At 38.7% G+C, this 18,024-nt stretch overlaps 1 protein-coding gene across 3 annotated transcripts; it reads left to right on the top strand.

Moving 5' to 3' along the window:
• Positions 1-1,383: 1,383 nt before the first annotated feature.
• Positions 1,384-17,408, top strand: LOC121523791 (gastrula zinc finger protein XlCGF57.1-like). Of its 3 annotated transcripts, XM_041808836.1 has the most exons (3): positions 1,384-1,510; positions 13,855-14,463; positions 16,843-17,408. In XM_041808836.1, exons 1-3 carry the CDS (start codon positions 1,486-1,488, stop codon positions 16,896-16,898), a joined length of 690 nt encoding a protein of 229 aa, XP_041664770.1. In that variant the 5' UTR covers positions 1,384-1,485; the 3' UTR covers positions 16,899-17,408. The 3 variants fall into 3 exon arrangements, with proteins under 3 accessions (XP_041664770.1, XP_041664768.1, XP_041664769.1); XM_041808834.1 differs by lacking the exons at positions 13,855-14,463; positions 16,843-17,408 and adding an exon at positions 4,428-7,720; XM_041808835.1 differs by lacking the exons at positions 1,384-1,510; positions 16,843-17,408 and adding an exon at positions 8,312-8,427 and having other exon boundaries at positions 13,855-16,662.
• The last annotated feature ends 616 nt before the right edge of the window (positions 17,409-18,024 follow it).

Below are 18,024 nucleotides of genomic sequence, written 5' to 3'. Positions count from 1 at the left end.
CAGTTTTAAGATCTCTCTATAGGTGTTCAATAGGATCCCGACTCATTGCTGGCCACTTCAAAACTCCCCAGCGCTTTGTCTCCAACCCTGTCTTGGTGCTTTTTGAGGTATGTTTGGGGTCATTGTCCTGCTGGATCACCCATGACCTCTGACACAGACCCAGCTTTCTGACACTAGGCTCTACATTGCAGCCAAAAATCTTTAGATAGTCTTCAGATTTCATAATTCCTTGCACACAGTCAAGGCACCCAGTGCCAAAGACAGCAAAACAAGCCCAAAACATCTTTGAACCTCCACCATGTTCGACTGTAGGTACTGTGTTCTTTTCTTTGTAGGCCTCATTCCATTTTCTGTAAACAGTGGAATGACGTGCTTTTCCAAAAAGCTCTACCTTAGTCTCATCTGTCCACAAAATGTTTTCCCAGAAGGACTGAGGCTTACTCAGGTTCATTTTTACAAACTCCAGCCTGGCTTTCCTTTTTCAGTGGGGCTCTCCTCGGTCTGAGTACGTATGGTCTGAGCTGACACTTTTGCACCTGAATTTGTGTGGAAGTTGACTGAGGATGTTTATCCACCATTCCAACTATCCTGTGTTGCATTCTTTTGTCAATTTTTCACTTCCATCCACATCCAGGGAGATTAGCCACAGTTCCATGGGTTATAAACTTCTTGATTATATTACGCACAGTGGACAAAGGAATTTCAAGATCTCTGGAAATGTCTTGCTCTCTATGTCAGAAAGTAAATTTTCTAAATCATGAATTTCTTTAAACTGCATTTTATTCAATCTGGAGAAATAACAGATTGCACTATTTCTTACAAAACCTTTGCATCCCAGAGAAGCGTAGCCTCATCAACTGACTATTGACCTTCAAAAAACTCCATAATCTCAAACTCAATCCGCCCACAAAAATTATTGATTTTGTAACAGAGTTTAGTTAACCCGCCACCTAGTGCTTTCCTGTGTTCATTAGAGATTAACATTTTATATTTATATGCATGATGATCTGTTAAGATCATGTGCTTTTTCTTTATGTTAAGTACTAAGAGAATATGAGATTGTCATGTTAAAACAAAATCTATCCTAGAAAACATTTCAGCCTCTCAGAATAAATAGTATACGCTTTTAATGTGGGATTATACACCCTTCATTAATCTATAAGATAAGGATCCAAGACTATATTCTTGAATTCTTTTATTGCTTTGGGGTTAGAGGGTGATCTGCTCATTAGTTATTAACTGTCTGATGTTTGTTTTGCAAATAGAAGCCGGTCTGAATCCTGCCATGTGTTCCGTTTCATGGCAGGATATTCTAAGCATTATTCTGAAGGCCGGAAGTGTGTGCGTGAGGCCGCGTCTTTGTTTCCGTGTCATGAAGGCGCTGTCCCGCGGAGCATTGTAGATGTGTTTAGATGCTCCAGTGTTCTGCATGAGCGTAAGGAGTGGACTTTTCTCGTCCTTCTTCGACTCTTGGATGTTTGTCAAATGTCCGGGTTTCAGGCTCTTTCAGGTTTGTTTTCTTTCTTCTTCTCTAAACTTGTTTCCAGTAAATGTTTCTGAGAGCTGAGCCTTTAGCTAACTTTTACAGCTACATGCAGCACACTGTTAGCTTTGGCTAGCTCCAGATAACAATATTGCTTTGTTCCCAGGTTTGCAGAAATCGTTGCTGACTGTTGTTCGATGATTAAATGTGTGAGAGGATTTTTTATGATGAGTGAACTCTAATTAGGAGTCGGACCTTATTCGTCTGAGCCACAGCCTCTGCTGCTTACTGATCTTTACTTGAGGATTTATGGTTGTTCATAGTTTTCTGCACACAAGATTAGATCAGAATAGAATGTTAATTTATGGTTCTGTTCAGATGTATACAACAACATTCTAGTGTTACTGCCTGAATCACTCAATGGAAGTCTGATATCTCAAATAATAGCTAGAAAAGTCCTTTCTTTTAACAGAGATTTTTATTCAAACTTTTAACACAATGGTAATTAAAATTACCACAACATATCACGTACCTTTCAAGTCATTTTTTGACAAAAATATTATTATTGGGGATGCTGAGCATCCACACTATTGATACTTATTTTTATTTCAGTCAGCTCTTCGTGGTGCTGGCCACCTCTGGTAAAATCGTCAACATTCTCAGTTGAATGTGATCCTACCTCTTTAGTATAATGGTCTAAGTCAAGAGTGTGACTTTGGCCATTTAAAAAGCGTATTAAAATGGCAGCCGCTTCAAAAAGAAAGAAATTCTACCTAGTTACTGAAGTTATTGCCATGGTGCAGGACCCGGTCCCTACTGGTAAGTGAGGAGGTTTACTATAATAAATGTTAGACTATAATTATTGTAGTGTTTTGGGTTTTTTTGTTGATAAAATAGCTAACACCATGAAGCTAGTGTCAAGTAGATCCTAGTTTGAGGTCACAGATTAGGCCTCAACGTTTGGGATGTTTGGGCCTCAGGCTGAAACTCAGACTAGGCCTCAGCAGGAAGTTAGGCCTCACAGACACCGTAGGCGAAGACAGAATGGTACTGCAGGTGGTCATGGTGACAAAAAGGGAGGCCAGAATAACAATTTCAAGTCAGGAGAGCAACAGAAGAGCATTTATTGGTCTTTAAGTATAATCAAAATAGCTTATGCAGCACAGCATTTACTAATCACATAGTTTAAGTGTTAACTTTGATCAAAAAGTGCTTATGTGTAACAAAATGACAAGTTTGGGTAAAGGCTAGCAGCTCTGCCTAGAGACAGCCAGTAGAAAAGGAGAAGTTCAGAGGAACCGATAGAGAAAAGCAGAGGTCCTAGGCTGAGAAAGCAGAAGAAGCTAAAGAGCTGGTAGCGAGAGAGGGGGCCAAAATGTTTGTGCGTAGTCCTAATCATTGGTGTGTATGTGCACCAGGGCCACACCCTTGGCTGAGGGGAGAGGAAAAGTATGCAAATATGATAAATATGAATAATGTAGTGTGAACCCCTATAAAAAGGAGAGACACAAAGCAGAAGTAGTTAGTTTTAGGGGGCAGCACTCTTCAAGCAAGATCGATCCACCTGGTTCGAGGACCACATCAGGAGATTCAGGCTCTCAGAAAGTGGCTCATATCTCGCTGAGATGTGACTGCTTTTTTGAGCTGATCTCTGTTTGAACATTTTTCTGAGAGAGAGTTTGGGGAAGATGCAGAGAGACTTTGTTTGTGTTCTACAACTGGACAGTGCTTCCTGTATTTTTCCCTCTGGTTGCAGACTGAGCAAAAAGACTTTCTAAATTTTTTAATTACAAGGTTTTCTTCGTTCCCCTCTCTCTCTGCATACTGTGGAGGTAGGAGAGGCTTTTTTGGGACTTTCCATTGTCGAGTTCCTGAAGCAGAGGCCTCTGAGCTGCTGAGGGCCAAAAAGAGGAAGGGCGTTGGCCACCGTCTTACTCTTCTCCTCTCTGCCAAATTAAGAAGACTTTTCTACAAAATAAGGACTCCAAATTGAACTGGCTCAAAGAACAGATCTTAATGAGTTTATTTCATTTTATTTTGTTTTATTATTATTATCATTATTATTATCAATTATTATCAGCATTCTTGTGATTTTAAGATTAAAGATTTTTAATCTGTATTTTTTATTTTAATTGTAACCAATAAGCATTTATTCAGTGATTACGATATGTATGCTATGATCATGCTAAATTGCAATTAAAGTAATTAACCTGCATTTAAGGTACAGAATTAAGACTTTCTATTTTACACACCTCAATGTAATGTGGTCTCAGGTGGTGTGCATTTAACTGGCATAATGTTCTGATAGGTTGCTCTAGCCTAATAAAATAAATCAGGTCCTTGGGATCATTTCTCCAGATCTCTAATAATTCTCCCAGCAACCAACAAATGCACAGATCATGAGAGAGAAGCTGTCATTTGTCGATTGTAAGGAGGTGAGATGGCTCACTCCTCATCAATCTCTGCACTGGAAAACAATGCAATGAACATGTTCAGAATTGAAAAGCATATCCATTGAATAATCGTAAATTAGATCCATTGTCAACAAATGTCAGCAAATTTCATAAACAACATCAGCAATTCCTTGCATTCCTACTCTTTAATTCTTGTCACATCTTTTTATTTCTATCAGCGTCTCCTCTTCCATCTCTGATGGTTTTGATCTTTTTGAGATTTGGCCAAAAGCTTTCTGCTTTCCTCTCTGACCAGTGAGGAAACTTCCAAAGTACAATGAAAGAATCAGTGGTCAAAACAGCACAGTCAACACCAGCTGTTTTTGTGAACTTTTTAGATCAAGACTTGTCTCTAGATGAAAAAAAAATTGATTGATATAATGAGATGTAAGGGGTGGGGAGGGGCCTTGACAAAGTAAAATATCAATCATTACTTTAAGACGTTTTGTGTTAAAATACAGTTTTCCTAATCATGTGTTTCTCTATTTTAGTTGTTCCTGATGGGGTCCATCACCTGTCAGTGAATAAAGAAGCAGCATGCCCTGAGCTGCAGGAGAGGGGCAAGCATCTGAAAATTAAAGATGAACCTGAGGAACTGTGGAGCAATCCAGAGAACGAGCAAATTCACAGGCTAGAAGATGACATCATCAAGTTCATGTTTGTTCCTGTCCCTGTGAAGACAGAAGATGATGAAGAGGAACCTCAGTCTTCACAGCATTATCGAAAACAAACCAAAGAGTCAGCCAGGTACTTTGATCCAGAGAGAGATTTACAACAATATTCCGAGGTCAAGACTGAAGACTCTTCTGATCCAGAGACTGATGACAGCGCTGATTGGAGGGAGATGACAGAACACCAGCCACATTTAAAGTCAGCCATGGAAAGCACAAACACAGGAGCAAAGATTCAAAAGAAATTGTATATCTACTCAGAGTGTGGAAAAAGATGTAAGGATGAAAGGGGTTTGATTAGACGCATGGTTGTTCATACTAAAGAAAAACCCTTCAGCTGCTCCGAGTGTGGTCAGAGATTTCCCCGACGAGGCAATATGATGAGACACATGAAATCTCACGATGGAGTAAAACCTTTTGTCTGCTCTGTGTGTGGTCAGAAATTTACCCAAAAAACAAGTTTAGCTATTCACATGAGGTCTCACACAGGAGAGAAACCATTTGTCTGCTCTGAGTGTGGTCAGAGATTTACACAAAAAACAAGTTTAGCTATTCACATGAGGTCTCACACAGGAGAGAAACCATTTGCTTGCTCTGTTTGTGGCAAAAGATTTACCCGTAAAAGAGGTTTGACCACACACATGGTAGTTCATACTAAAGAAAAACCCTTCCCCTGCACTGAGTGTGGTAAGAGATTCCCCCATAGAGGCAGTATGATGAAACACATGAAATCTCATAAAGGGGTAAAACCTTACGTCTGCTCAGAGTGTGGTAAGAGATTTACCCAAAAAGAAAATTTGACTAGTCACATGAGAATACACACAGGAGAGAAACCATTTGTCTGCTCTGAGTGTGGTCAGGGATTTAGCCAAAGTGGAAGTTTAACTGTCCACATGAGAATTCACACAGGAGAGAAACCGTTTGCTTGTTCTGTTTGTGGCAAGAGATTTAACTGTGAAGGACATTTGAGTTCACACATGATAGTTCATACCAAAGAAAAACCCTTCCCCTGTCCTGAGTGTGGTAAGAGATTTCCCCACAGAGGCAGTATGATGAGACACATGAGATCTCACAAAGGAGAGAAGCCTTTCGTCTGCCCTGAGTGTGGTCAGAGATTTACCCTAAAAGGAGGTTTAACTGTTCACATGAGAATTCACACAGGAGAGAAACCATTTGTCTGCTCCAAGTGTGGTCAGAGATTTGCCCGAAAAGGAGGTTTAACTGTTCACATGAGATTTCACACAGGTGAGGAACTGTTTGTCTGCTCTGAGTGTGGCAAAAGATACACCCATCAATCAACTTTGACCAGGCATATGCAAATTCACCAGAGAAAAACCTTTCAGTCACCCTCAGTGTGGTGAGAGATTTACCCAAAAAGGAAATGTGACTGAACACCTAAAAAGTTGTGAATCGTTATCAGCAGGATTATCTTGTAGTGAAGAGCCAGGTTTCAGTTCCTGTTGACTCTCTTTGTTTTCTCTGAAGGGGGGTAAACTTTCCTGCCATGCATCAGGGTCAGCTCAAGCATCAGGGGTGCCTCTGTGCATCAGCGCTTCAAGGAAAACACAGGTCCCCAATGGTCTCGCTGCGGCGCAGTTCGAAACAATTGGACCTAATGTGAAAACACCCTTAATACCACAATTTTACAGTCCAAAAAACTTTAAATATTTTAATCACTTTTTAATCCCTGTTTAATTGTGTAGCATGCAATTTGATGTTTTAGTATTACAGTATTGTACAACCACTACTGCTAATCCTTTTATGTACAACATAAATGATGTACAACAATGATGAGGAAAGCCAAACCAGAATATTTTTTTAACCTAGTATTTAACTCTTTCTCTGATCCTGCAGAAATCTGCAAAGTGATTAATACAAATAAAAATAATTCCTCCATCCCCACTCGGATTCTGGTCAATGATCATGTAATCTCTGACCACAAACAGATTAGTCTGACCTTAAATGAACACTTTGTTGCCACTGGTCACCTTTTCCAGAATCATCCAAAAAATCACTCTGATATCAGCTTATTGCGTTCCCCATCCTCCCCACTGTTTACCATACATTCAGTCTCTTTAAGCATGGTTAGAGATACGCAGTATGATACTGTATGCAGATGATACAGTTCTATATTGTTTTGCAGAAAATGTGCTGTCTGCTTGTAATATGCTGCATCAGTCATTTAATCAAACACATCAAAAGCAGTCGACCAAAATGTACAGTTGTAGCGAGAAATGGATTAATGATTAAAAGAGTAAATTCTTACAAATTCTTTGGTGTTTGGATTGATGATAAAATGCCTTTCAATTGTCATATCAATGATCTTGTTGGCCGACTGGCAAAAAAATTAAACTTCCTTATGTTTTGTAGGAAGAGGGTAGTGGAGGCTGTTTTTATGCCAGTCCTTGACTATGGTGATGTTATTTACAGAACAGGTAAATGAGTCCACACACCAGAAGCTGCTCCAAGGGCTATTTAATAAAGATTATCCCCACATGTGACGTTTCGGGCCTAAGCCCTTCATCAGACGTTCATCAGATGTTATTTACAGACATGCAGCCCCTACAACCCTCAAACGGCTCGACTCTGTTTACTCTGCATTAAGATTTATCACTGTTGTTCCTTTTAACACACATTGTTGCATTTTATATCGTAAGGTTGGCTGGTCTTCTCTAGAGATGAGAAAAAATTTTCACTGGCACCTTTTTATTTATGAAGCCCTTTTAGAAAAATGGCAATCTTACCTCACTGAGCTTCTCCATCTGTCTTTTAACAATCAACGTCACACACGCTCCTCTGGCCAGCTGCTTTTGCATGTTCATGAGTCAGGTCAGAACTGGGAAAGACTGCCTTTTCCTATTCTGCCCCTGACTTGTGAAACAGGCTACAGCAGCTGCTAAAGTTTACCGAGCTTTTACCTTTTGGGCTTTTTAGAAATGTTTTTTTAGATCTGCAGCCTTATGTCTGTAATTGTTTTGAGTGTGACCTTTATAGTCATTTCCTCATCTCCAGTCTGATGATTTTAATGCCCTTTTGTCAGTCTCTCCTATGTTTTTATTGTTTTGTATTCTCTGAATTTCTTCTATAATTGACTTGACATCATTATAAATGAGGGTCCCCCTCAATGATTTATTGAGTATAAATAAAGGTTGATTGATTGATTAATTGGTTATCCTTAAATAAACGTCACTTATTGGTAATGTGGTCATTTTAGTCATTAAGAGTCAAACACAGGGCTGCATGTTGCAGCAGGGGTTAGGGCTGTTGCCTCACAGCAAGAAGGTCCCCGGTTTGCTTCCTTGTCAGTGTCTTTCTTTGCGAAGTTGGCATGTTCTCCCCCGTGCATGTGTGGGTTCCCTCCTCCCACCACCAAAGACATGCTTGGTAAGTTAATTGGTGCCTCTAAATTGACCGTAGGTGTGAGTGTGAGCGTGCCTGGTTGTTTGTCTCTATATGTCAGTCCTGTGATTGACTGGCAACCAGTCCAGGTTGTCCCACTGCTTTTACTGTTTGTTTTTGTCTTGTGTAAAACACATTGAGTCTACATTTGTATGGAATGTGCTATATAAATAAAGTTGAATAGAAATTGAATTGACATGTGTTCCGGTCTCAGGGAAGGATATTCGAAGCATTATTCTGAAGGCCGGAAGTGTGTGCCTGAGGTCGTGTTATGTTTCCGGGTCATGAAAACTTTTCCCGCCGATCACCGTTGGTGTGTTTGGATGATCCAGTGTTCTGTATGAGCATAAGGAGTGGACTTTTCTCGTCCTTCCTCGACTCTTGGATGTTTGTCAAATGTCCGGCTTTAAGGCTCTTTCAGGTTTGTTTTCTTTCTTCTTCTCTAAACTTGTTTCCAGTAAATGTTTCTGAGAGCTGAGCCTTTAGCTAACTTTCACAGCTACATGCAGCACATTGTTAGCTTTGGCTAGCTCCAGATAACAATATTACTTTGTTCCCAGGTCAGCAGAAATCGTTGCTGACTGTTGTTCGATGATTAAATGTGTGAGAGGATTTTTTATGATGAGTGAACTCTAATTATGTCGCCAGTCAGACCTTATTAGTGTGGGCCACAACCTCTGCTGCTAACTGGTCTTTATTTGAGGATTTATGGTTGTTCATAGTTTTCTGCACACAAGATTAGATGAGAGCAGAATAGAATGTTAACTGGTGGCTCTGTTCAGATGTGTACAACAACATTCTAGTTTTACTACCTGAATGAACCTGAATCACACAATGGAAGTCTGATATCTCAAATAATAGCTAGAAAACGCTGTTTTATTAAATAGATATATTTATTAAACCTTCAAATAATACATAAAAATACTATAACATTTCACGTATGGCCCCCTTTCTAATTTAAAGACCTATGTCATTTTTTGGACAAAGGTTATTCTTATTTTTCTTTGCTTCAGTCAGCTCTTCATGATGCTGGCCACTGCTGGTAAAATCACCAACATCCTCAGTTGAATAGATCATGTGATCCTACCCCTTTAGTATAACGGCCTAAGTCAAGAGTGTGACTTTGGCTGTTTTTAAAGCTCACTGAAATGGCAGCCGCTTCAGAAAGAAAGAAATTCTACCACGTTACTGAAGTTAATGCCACGGTGCAGGACTCAGTCCCTACTGGTAGATGATGAGGTTTACTATAATAAAGGTAAGGCTATAATATAACAGTTTTTTGTCTTTTTAGTCAGTCAAATAGCTAACACAATGAAGCTAGCAGTTACTGATAATTAGCATAGAGGGGAGAGGCTACTGAATCTGTGGCTGCAATGATTATTTTTCTGAAGTATGACACATTTGTGACATACTAGAGTTCATTTCATCGATTGAAACTGTGACTAAAATTGCTCAGTTTATATATGAATTATCCCCTGATATCAGTGTTTGGAGAGAAAAACATACATCCTACGCAATTATCACAAATTACCAGAGGTCCCTCGGTAATTCTAGTTGCGTACAGACGCCATAACACCTGCTAAAAAGAGATTTTTCATGACTCAAACTATGACTTACAGTTAATTCAATTTTCTTTAAGGAGGTGTAAACTAAACGTTAAAGGGTAAAAATAGATTGTTGCCAAAAATCAACATTCATTTAACTGCTTTATGGATAAAATCCTAAGGAAGTGGCTCTTCGCTGTTTTTTCTTACTAAAAGACCATTATATAAACTGTTTATTAAGAGCTTTATCATGATCTTCCTTAGTATTTGCATATCTAATTTTGTAAACATCAGATCAGACAAAGCCTCTGAGATCTTTGGTGAAATTAAATATATTTAAATGTTGTATGGGCTTTACATACATAACAGATAGCAGATAGCATCAACAAATGATATGTTACAGTCATGGACGAAAGTATTGGTATCCCTGGAATTTTTCCAGAAAGTACACCATTTCTCCCAGAAATTGTTGCAATTACAAATGTTTTTGGTATTCACATGTTTATTTCCTTTATGTGCATTGGAACAAAAAAAAAAAAAAAAAAAAACAGAAGGAGAAAGCCAAAATTGACATAATTTTACACCAAACTCAAAAAATGGGCCAGACAACATTATTGGCGCCCTTTTAAAACTGTGAGTAAATCATTTTATTTCAAGCATGTGATGCTCATTTAAGCTCACCTGTGGCAGTAACAGGTGCTGGCAATCTAGAAATCACACCTGAAGCCAGTTAGAATGTCTAAAGTTGACTCAACCTTTGTGTTGCGTGCCTGTGTGTGTCACACCAAGCATGGAGAAGAGAAAAAAGAGCCCAGAATTGTCTGAGGACTGCACATAAAGGAAATAAACATACCATAAACATTTGTAATTGCAACAATTTCTGGGAGAAATGGAGTATTTTCTGGAAAAATTCCAGGGGTGACAATACTTTTGTCCATGACTGTAGCTGTAAGCACTACATTTCCTGATGTGGGAGTTCAACATAATGGCACTTTAGCAGGGGTGTCAAACTTACAGCCAGCAGGCCACTTCCGGCCTGGCAGCAGGTGCCATACGAGACGTTTAGGGAAAAAGATGGACTGAGTGTTAGTCTGTCAGCCACAAACGCAGACATTGTATCTCACCTCTGATGAGTGACTCAGTTCAATCTCCAGCCCTATTTAATCCTTCATTATAAAAATGTGTGATGCCAAACTAATATCAACTAAATTTAATTACGATTTAATTTTATGTCAACAAGAAGTATAAATGTGGTCTTGATCACTTTTGTTAAAGCGGAACATCTTTTATAAATCCTGTAGCATATTTAACTCCAGGTCTTGTCAAATGGTAAAAATTCCTCTCATAACTTTAAAACTGATTCTTTTATCCTAATCTGGACACAGGCTGTCCTATGACATGAGAAATCGGCATGTTTGGTCTTGGTGCAGCGCAAAAAGCATCGATATTATGGACAGAGATGGCCCCATTCATGACACATGCACAGATGTCAGGGGGATTCAGAGAGAATGGACATGAAGAACTACTGTTGGGGCTTAGACATGTGCTTATAAGTCAAGTTTTCATTCAGCAGGTGAGGGTTTGTAGCTCTGTGAGCTGTACAATAGAGCAACGGACAGGGATACATCTCCGTAGGATCTTCCTCTTTCTCTCTCTCTCTCTTTCTCTCTCTCTTTCTCTCTCTCTCTCTCCCACATCTCTCTCCCCCATCTCTCCCCTCTTTTCTGTCACTCATCTCCTCTCTGGACTCTGTCAACTGATCCAGGCCAGGTGAAATAAGGATCAGATCAGATTTTGTGAACATGTTGCTGTTTTAAAGCCATAAACAGTCATGCTAAATGTATATTTATGATGAATATTCCAGTCTTGTAAATTTAGCATCAGTGGGTCTTAATAATCTGAAAAAAATGCAATGTAATACAAGGACAGCATATTAATGCTTGACCTGTTTAGATTCCTTGCAAGTAAATCCTGTCTAAAGTAGCTATTATATAGGGTAAACGTGCCCATTAAGCCCAGGCACCATTTGAGCCCACTTGCAACTTTGAAGTCAATTTAAAAAAAGAGGGGGGGGGGGCTGTCTAATGCTATACATTATTTTGTCCAATCACACAATTTCTTAGTTATATGCCAGTTTTTGTTTGGCACCAATCACATTTGTCGATATTGAATAAGGCCCGCCTACATTCATGCAGTCTCAAGGAGGCTCAGATAAAGTCGCCTCAAAACTTTGGGTTTTTTGGGACCCCTCAGAAAAAAAACCTCTTTTCAACTATTTTCAGCCACTGACTTGGTGAATACATTCATGTTATGTAATTTGAGAGATTAATGATTTGTTTTTTGTGTATAAACAAGTAGTTTTTTTGTCATTTCTTACTATTTAGTTTTATGTGAAAAGGTGAGTCATGCTAGCCAGTGTAGCAAGCTAATCACTAGTCAATACATGTAGCCCTACTGATAGATACACTGCTTAAGGATTAAAAATGATTAGTACACAAACTAAGTGTTCTCTGATTCATTTTACATAAATCTTCAAATTAAGACACGAAAAAGGGTTTGGGTGGGTGAAATATTTTCAAAAAATTTCTTTTTTCCAAGGTGGGCTTAAATGGTACAGTGACCCAAAAAACAGCTAGTGTAAGCTAACTTTGAACAAGAATTCCTTGATAATTCAGAAAGTTTGGCAAAAGAGGGATAACTATGATGGAAAGTTTTACAGCATATTTAGGCTACAGGCATTTCTTTATACATTTGTTTCATTTTGGCGAGGACATATTGTCTTTATTTCCCTGGTAGTCACTGTAGAACCATTTAAGCCCAGTGTGTTCTATTTAAGCCCATCTTATGTGTTTCAATAAGAAAGGATGACATTTTGAAGTTTGATAGCTTTTCACTGTAATCCTGTGTTGGATGTTGTTATACTTCACTAACTTTATTAACACCAGTACATCACAGATCACACACTGCCCAGAAGAATTGTGTTGTAAGTTTATTTTGCATCTCCTTGTAAAGCACTTTGTGACTTTGATGTTCTTGAAAGGTGCTATATAAAATAACTTATTATTATTATAATTTGTTTACATTGAGAAAAGTGCCAACAAAAAGGAAGAATTACAGCAACTGTCCTAAAATCATCATTGTTACAAGCCAAACATTAAATCCAAGTTCAATAAGATATTGTTGATGCACTGTAATGTCATTTAATACTTTTAAAAACAAATACATTTTTATTTTGCCAATATTGAATCATATTTTGTCAATATTAAATAAAATGTTCAATGAAATGTTAAATGCTGAAGCCAATGAAAATTAGTTTTAGGCCTACTTAGTCATGTTTGTGGTGGTCCATTTTTACAAGCCAAACATTAAATCCAAGTTCAAAAAATAAATTGTGTTTAACATGTATAACATGTAACTGAATGAATATGTGTTTACTACCTGAAAAATATAATACATTTTTATATTGCAGCAGTCAATAAATGTGGTTGTGGGCTTATTTGGAACACAGATGGGCTTAAATGGTACTTCGGTACCAATTAAGCCCATGCCAGACTTTTGACTTTAAATAAATACACTTTCAAATGAGAGATTAATTCTTCATTTTAACAAATGATCATGTTTATAAACCATCTCAGTATCTATGAAAAATACGTGAACTTTGATTTTGGTGGGCTTAATGGGTACACTTACCCTACACCCCTCACATACACACACACACACACACGCACACCCACACTCCCACACACACACACATACATACATGTTGCAAAAAAAAATTGGAGCAAATCTGGCCCATGATCCTCAGTGTCTTTGACACCTCTGCATTTGAGTAAAAACAACAACAGGACTTTTGCTGTGTTGTGGATAATGAGTCAGAACAGTGGGGTTAGTTCCAAAGTTTGCTTTGGTGTTGCAGCAGACAAGTCTCTGCTTTGCTTCCAGACTTTCATCAGAACTCTGTGACAGAAGTTTAACACTTTTATTATTCTTTAATTCTTGTCACATATTTTCATTTCGGTCAGCGTCTCCTCTTCCATCTCTGGTAGTTTTGATCATTTTGTGGTTTGGCTCAAAGCTTTCTGCTTTCCTCTCTGACCAATCAGGAAACTGACAAAGTACAATGAAAGAATCAGTGGTCAAAACAGCACAGTCAAGACCAGCTGTTTTTGAACTGTTGAGATGAAGACTTGTCTCTAGATGGAAAAAAGATCAATTGATATAATGAGATGTAAAGGAGTGGGGAGGGGCCTTGACAATCTAAAAAATAAAATCAGTTTTTCTTACAATGTGTTTCTGTATTTTAGTTTTTCCTGATGAGGTCCATCAGCTGTCAGTGAATAAAGAGGCAGCATGCTCTGAGCAGCAGGAGAAGAGTGAGCATCTGAAAATTAAAGATGAACCTGAGGAACTGTGGAGCAATCAAGAGAACAAGCAAATTCACGGGCTAGAAGGTGACATCATCAAGTTCACTTTTGTTCCTGTCCCTGTGAAAAGAGAAGATGATGAAGAGGAACCTCAGTCTTCACAGCATTCTCAAAAACAAACCAAAGCCAGATACTTTGATCCAGAGAGAGATTTACAACAACATTCTAAGATCAAGACTGAAGACTCTTCTGATCCAGAAACTGATGACAGCACTGATTGGAGGGAGATGACAGAACACCAGTCAGGTTTAAAGTCAGTCGGGGAAAGCATAGAAATGAGCACAAAGTTTCCAAAGAAATTGTATATCTACTCAGAGTGTGGAAAAACATGTGAGGGTGAAATGGGTGTGATTAGACGCATGGTTGTTCATACCAAAGAAAAACCCTTCAGCTGCTCCGAGTGTGGTCAGAGATTTCCTCGACGAGACAATATGATGAGACACATGAAATCTCACAAAGGAGTGAAACCTTTTGTCTGCTCTGAGTGTGGTAAGAAATTGGCCCAAAAAACAAGTTTAGCTATTCACATGAGAATTCACACAGGAGAGAAACCATTTGTCTGCTCTGAGTGTGGTCAGAGTTTTAGACAAAAAACAGGTTTAGCTATGCACATGAGGACTCACACAGGAGAGAAACCATTAGCTTGCTCAGTGTGTGGCAAAAGATTTACCCGTAAAAGAGGTTTGACTACACACATGGTAGTTCATACTAAAGAAAAACCCTTCCCCTGCACTGACTGTGGTAAGATATTTACCCAAAAAGAAAATTTAACTGGTCACATGAGAATTCACACAGGAGAGAAACCATTTGTCTGCTCTCAGTGTGGTCAGGGATTTAGCCAAAGTGGAAATTTAGCTGTTCACATGAGAATTCACACAGGAGAGAAACCGTTTGCCTGCTCTGTTTGTGGTAAAAGATTTTACTGTGAAGGACATTTGACCTCACACATGGTAGTTCATACTAAACAAAAACCCTTCCCCTGCCCTGAGTGTGGGAAGAGATTTCCCCATAGAGTCAGTATGATGAGACACATGAGATCTCACAAGGGGGTAAAACCTTTTGTCTGCTCTGTGTGTGGTCAGAGATTTACACTAAAAGGAAGTTTAACTGTTCACATGAGAATTCACACAGGAGTGAAACCATTTGTCTGCTCCGAGTGTGGTCAGAGATTCTCCCAAAAAAAAAGTTTAAGTGGTCACATGAGATTTCACACAGGAGAGAAACCATTTGTCTGCTCGGAGTGTGGTCAGAGATTCACCCAAAAAAGAGGTTTAAGTGATCATATGAAAATTCACATAGGAGAGAAACTGTTTGTCTGCTCTGAGTGTGGCAAAAGATGCACCCATCAAATAACTTTGACCAGACATATGCAAATTCATACCAGATAAATTCTCTTTTCAAGGATTGGAACTGTGCCAATGTGTTATTTGTCAAAAGTTCTAAAACCATCACTGCAACTCACCTCTGACCCCTGGATTCTGAACTTTCAAGGTTTTCCTTCGAACTGTTAATGCCTTCTCTCTCTGGACACACACAGCAAGAACCAGATGTTGCTCATAAATACCTGAGTACATGTCCTGCTAGACAGGGAGAGTTTGGACTAAAGATTTCATAACTGCTGTGAACATAATTTTTTCATCTGTTAATCAAAATCCCCCATGGACCAACAGTGCCATCCACTGGTCATCGCACATATCCACGTGACCAACCGCCTAATGCCATAATGTTACGGTCCAAAATACTATGTTTTTATCATGTCATTATCCCTGTTTAATTGCGTAGCATGCAGTTTGATGCTTTAGTATCAATGATGAGGAAAGCCAAATCAGAATATTTTGTTAACCTAGTTTCTAACTCTTTTTCTGATCCTGCAAAATTCAGGAAAATGATTATTTAAAATAAAAATAATTCTTCCATCCCCACTCGGATTCTGGTCAATGATCATGTAATCTCTGACCACAAAAAGATTAGTCTGACCTTAAATGAACACTTTGTTGCCACTGGTCACCTTTTCCAGAATAATCCAGAAAATCACTCTGACAACAGCTTATTGTGTTCCCCATCCTCCCCACTGTGTACCATACATCCAGTCTCCTTAAGCATGGTTAGAGATGAGCTAATATCAGATGAGCTATCAAGAGCTAATAACTCGATCCCTTGCCAGTCTGGTTTTAGACCAGGGCACAGAACTATTACTGCTGTCACTAAAGTTTTGAATGCCATTACATCAGCTCTGGATAAAAAGCATCACTGTGTAGCACTTTTTGTTGATTTGTCTAAAGCATTTGATACTGTTGACCATTGCCTGCTGCTGCTGAGGCTACAGAATATCAGGTTGACAATAATGCTTGTGATTGGTTCAGGAGCTATTTATCAGACAGACAACAATCTGTTAAATTAGGAAACCACTTTTCTGATTTTTTGAATGTTACTAAAGGTGTTCCACAAGGTTCCATTTTAGGTCCTGTTCTATTTACTATTAATACTAACAATGTTGTCAGTTCTCTTTTTAACTGTCATGCTCATCTGTATGCAGATGATACAGTTCTATATTGTTTTGCAGAAAATGTGCTGTCTGCTTATAATATGCTGCAGCGGTCATTTAACATATTGCAAGACAATTTCAGTGATCTTAACCTGGTCCTTAATGCAGAAAAAACAAGATTATGCTCTTCTCGACATCAAAAGCAGTCGACCAAAAATGGTTTGACAATTGTAGCGAGAATGGAGTAAAGATTGAAAGAGTATATTCTTACAGTTCTATGGTGTTTGGATTGATGATAAAATGACTTTCAGTTGTCCAATCAATGATCTTGTTGGCTGACTTTGGCAAAAAAAATTAAACTTCCTTTTGTTTTTTATTTACAGACATGCAGCCCCTACAACCCTCAAATGGCTCAACTCCATTTATTACTCTGCATTAAGATTTATCACTGGTGATCCTTTTAACACAAGTCATTGCATTTTATATAGTAAGGTTGGCTGGTCCTCTCTAGAGATGAGACAAAATTTTCACTGGCACCTTTTTATTTAGGAAGCAATTTTAGAAAAATGACCATCTTACCTCACTGAGCTTCTCCATCTGTCTTTTAACAATCAACGTCACACACGCTCCTCTGGCCAGCTGCTTTTGCATGTTCATGAGTCAGGTTAGAACTGGGAAAGACTGCCTTTTCCTATTCTGCTCCTGACTTGTGAAACAGGCTACAGCAGCTGCTAAAGTTTACTGAGCTTTTACCTTTTGGGCTTTTTAGAAATGTTTTTTTAAACCTGCAGCCTTATGTCTGTAATTGTTTTGAGTGTGACCTTTATAGTCATTTCCTCATCACCAGTCTGATGATTTTAATGCCCCTTTGTCAGTCTCTCTTCTGTTTCTATTGTTTTGTATTCTCTTCTATAATTGACTTGACATCCTTGTAAATGAGGGTCCCTGTCAATGATTTATCGAGTATAAATAAAGGTTGATTGATTAATTGATAATCCTTAAATAAACTTCACTCATTGGTAATGTGGTCATTTTAGTCATTAAGAGTCAAACACAGGGCTACATGGTGGAGCAGAGGTTAGGGCTGTTGCCTCACAGCAAGAAGGTCCCCGGTTTGCGTCCTTGTCAGGGCCTTTCTTTGCGAAGTTGGCATGTTCTCCCCCGTGCATGCATAGGTTCCCTCCTCCCACCACCAAAGACATGCTTGGTAAGTTAATTGGTGCCTCTAAATTGACCGTAAGTGTGAGTGTGAGCGTGCGTGGTTGTTTGTCTCTATATGTCAGCCCTGTGACTGACTAGCTACCAGTCCAGGTTTATCCATCCAATAGAAATTGGATGGATGAAGAGTCAAACACAACTAAGACGACTGAGTTAATCTCATATGCTGAAATACATTCGTTTCTGTTAAGTCTTCTTTCTTTCTTTACTTGATATAAAATGTATCTCTTTTTGATCTGGGGTATTTTTTCTGCTGAAGGGTGAGATTGAACACACTATTATTTCAGTCAAGAAGCAGTGCTACTTTTGGAATTGTTGTTCATAGATCAAGTCTTCCCCTTTTTGGT

The sequence above is a fragment of the Cheilinus undulatus genome, linkage group 16 (genome assembly GCF_018320785.1).
Source record: "Cheilinus undulatus linkage group 16, ASM1832078v1, whole genome shotgun sequence".
Classification (NCBI taxonomy): Eukaryota; Metazoa; Chordata; class Actinopteri; order Labriformes; family Labridae; genus Cheilinus; species Cheilinus undulatus.
The sequence above is the reverse complement of the archived record's forward strand: the minus strand, read 5'-3'. Positions and strand labels throughout refer to the sequence as shown.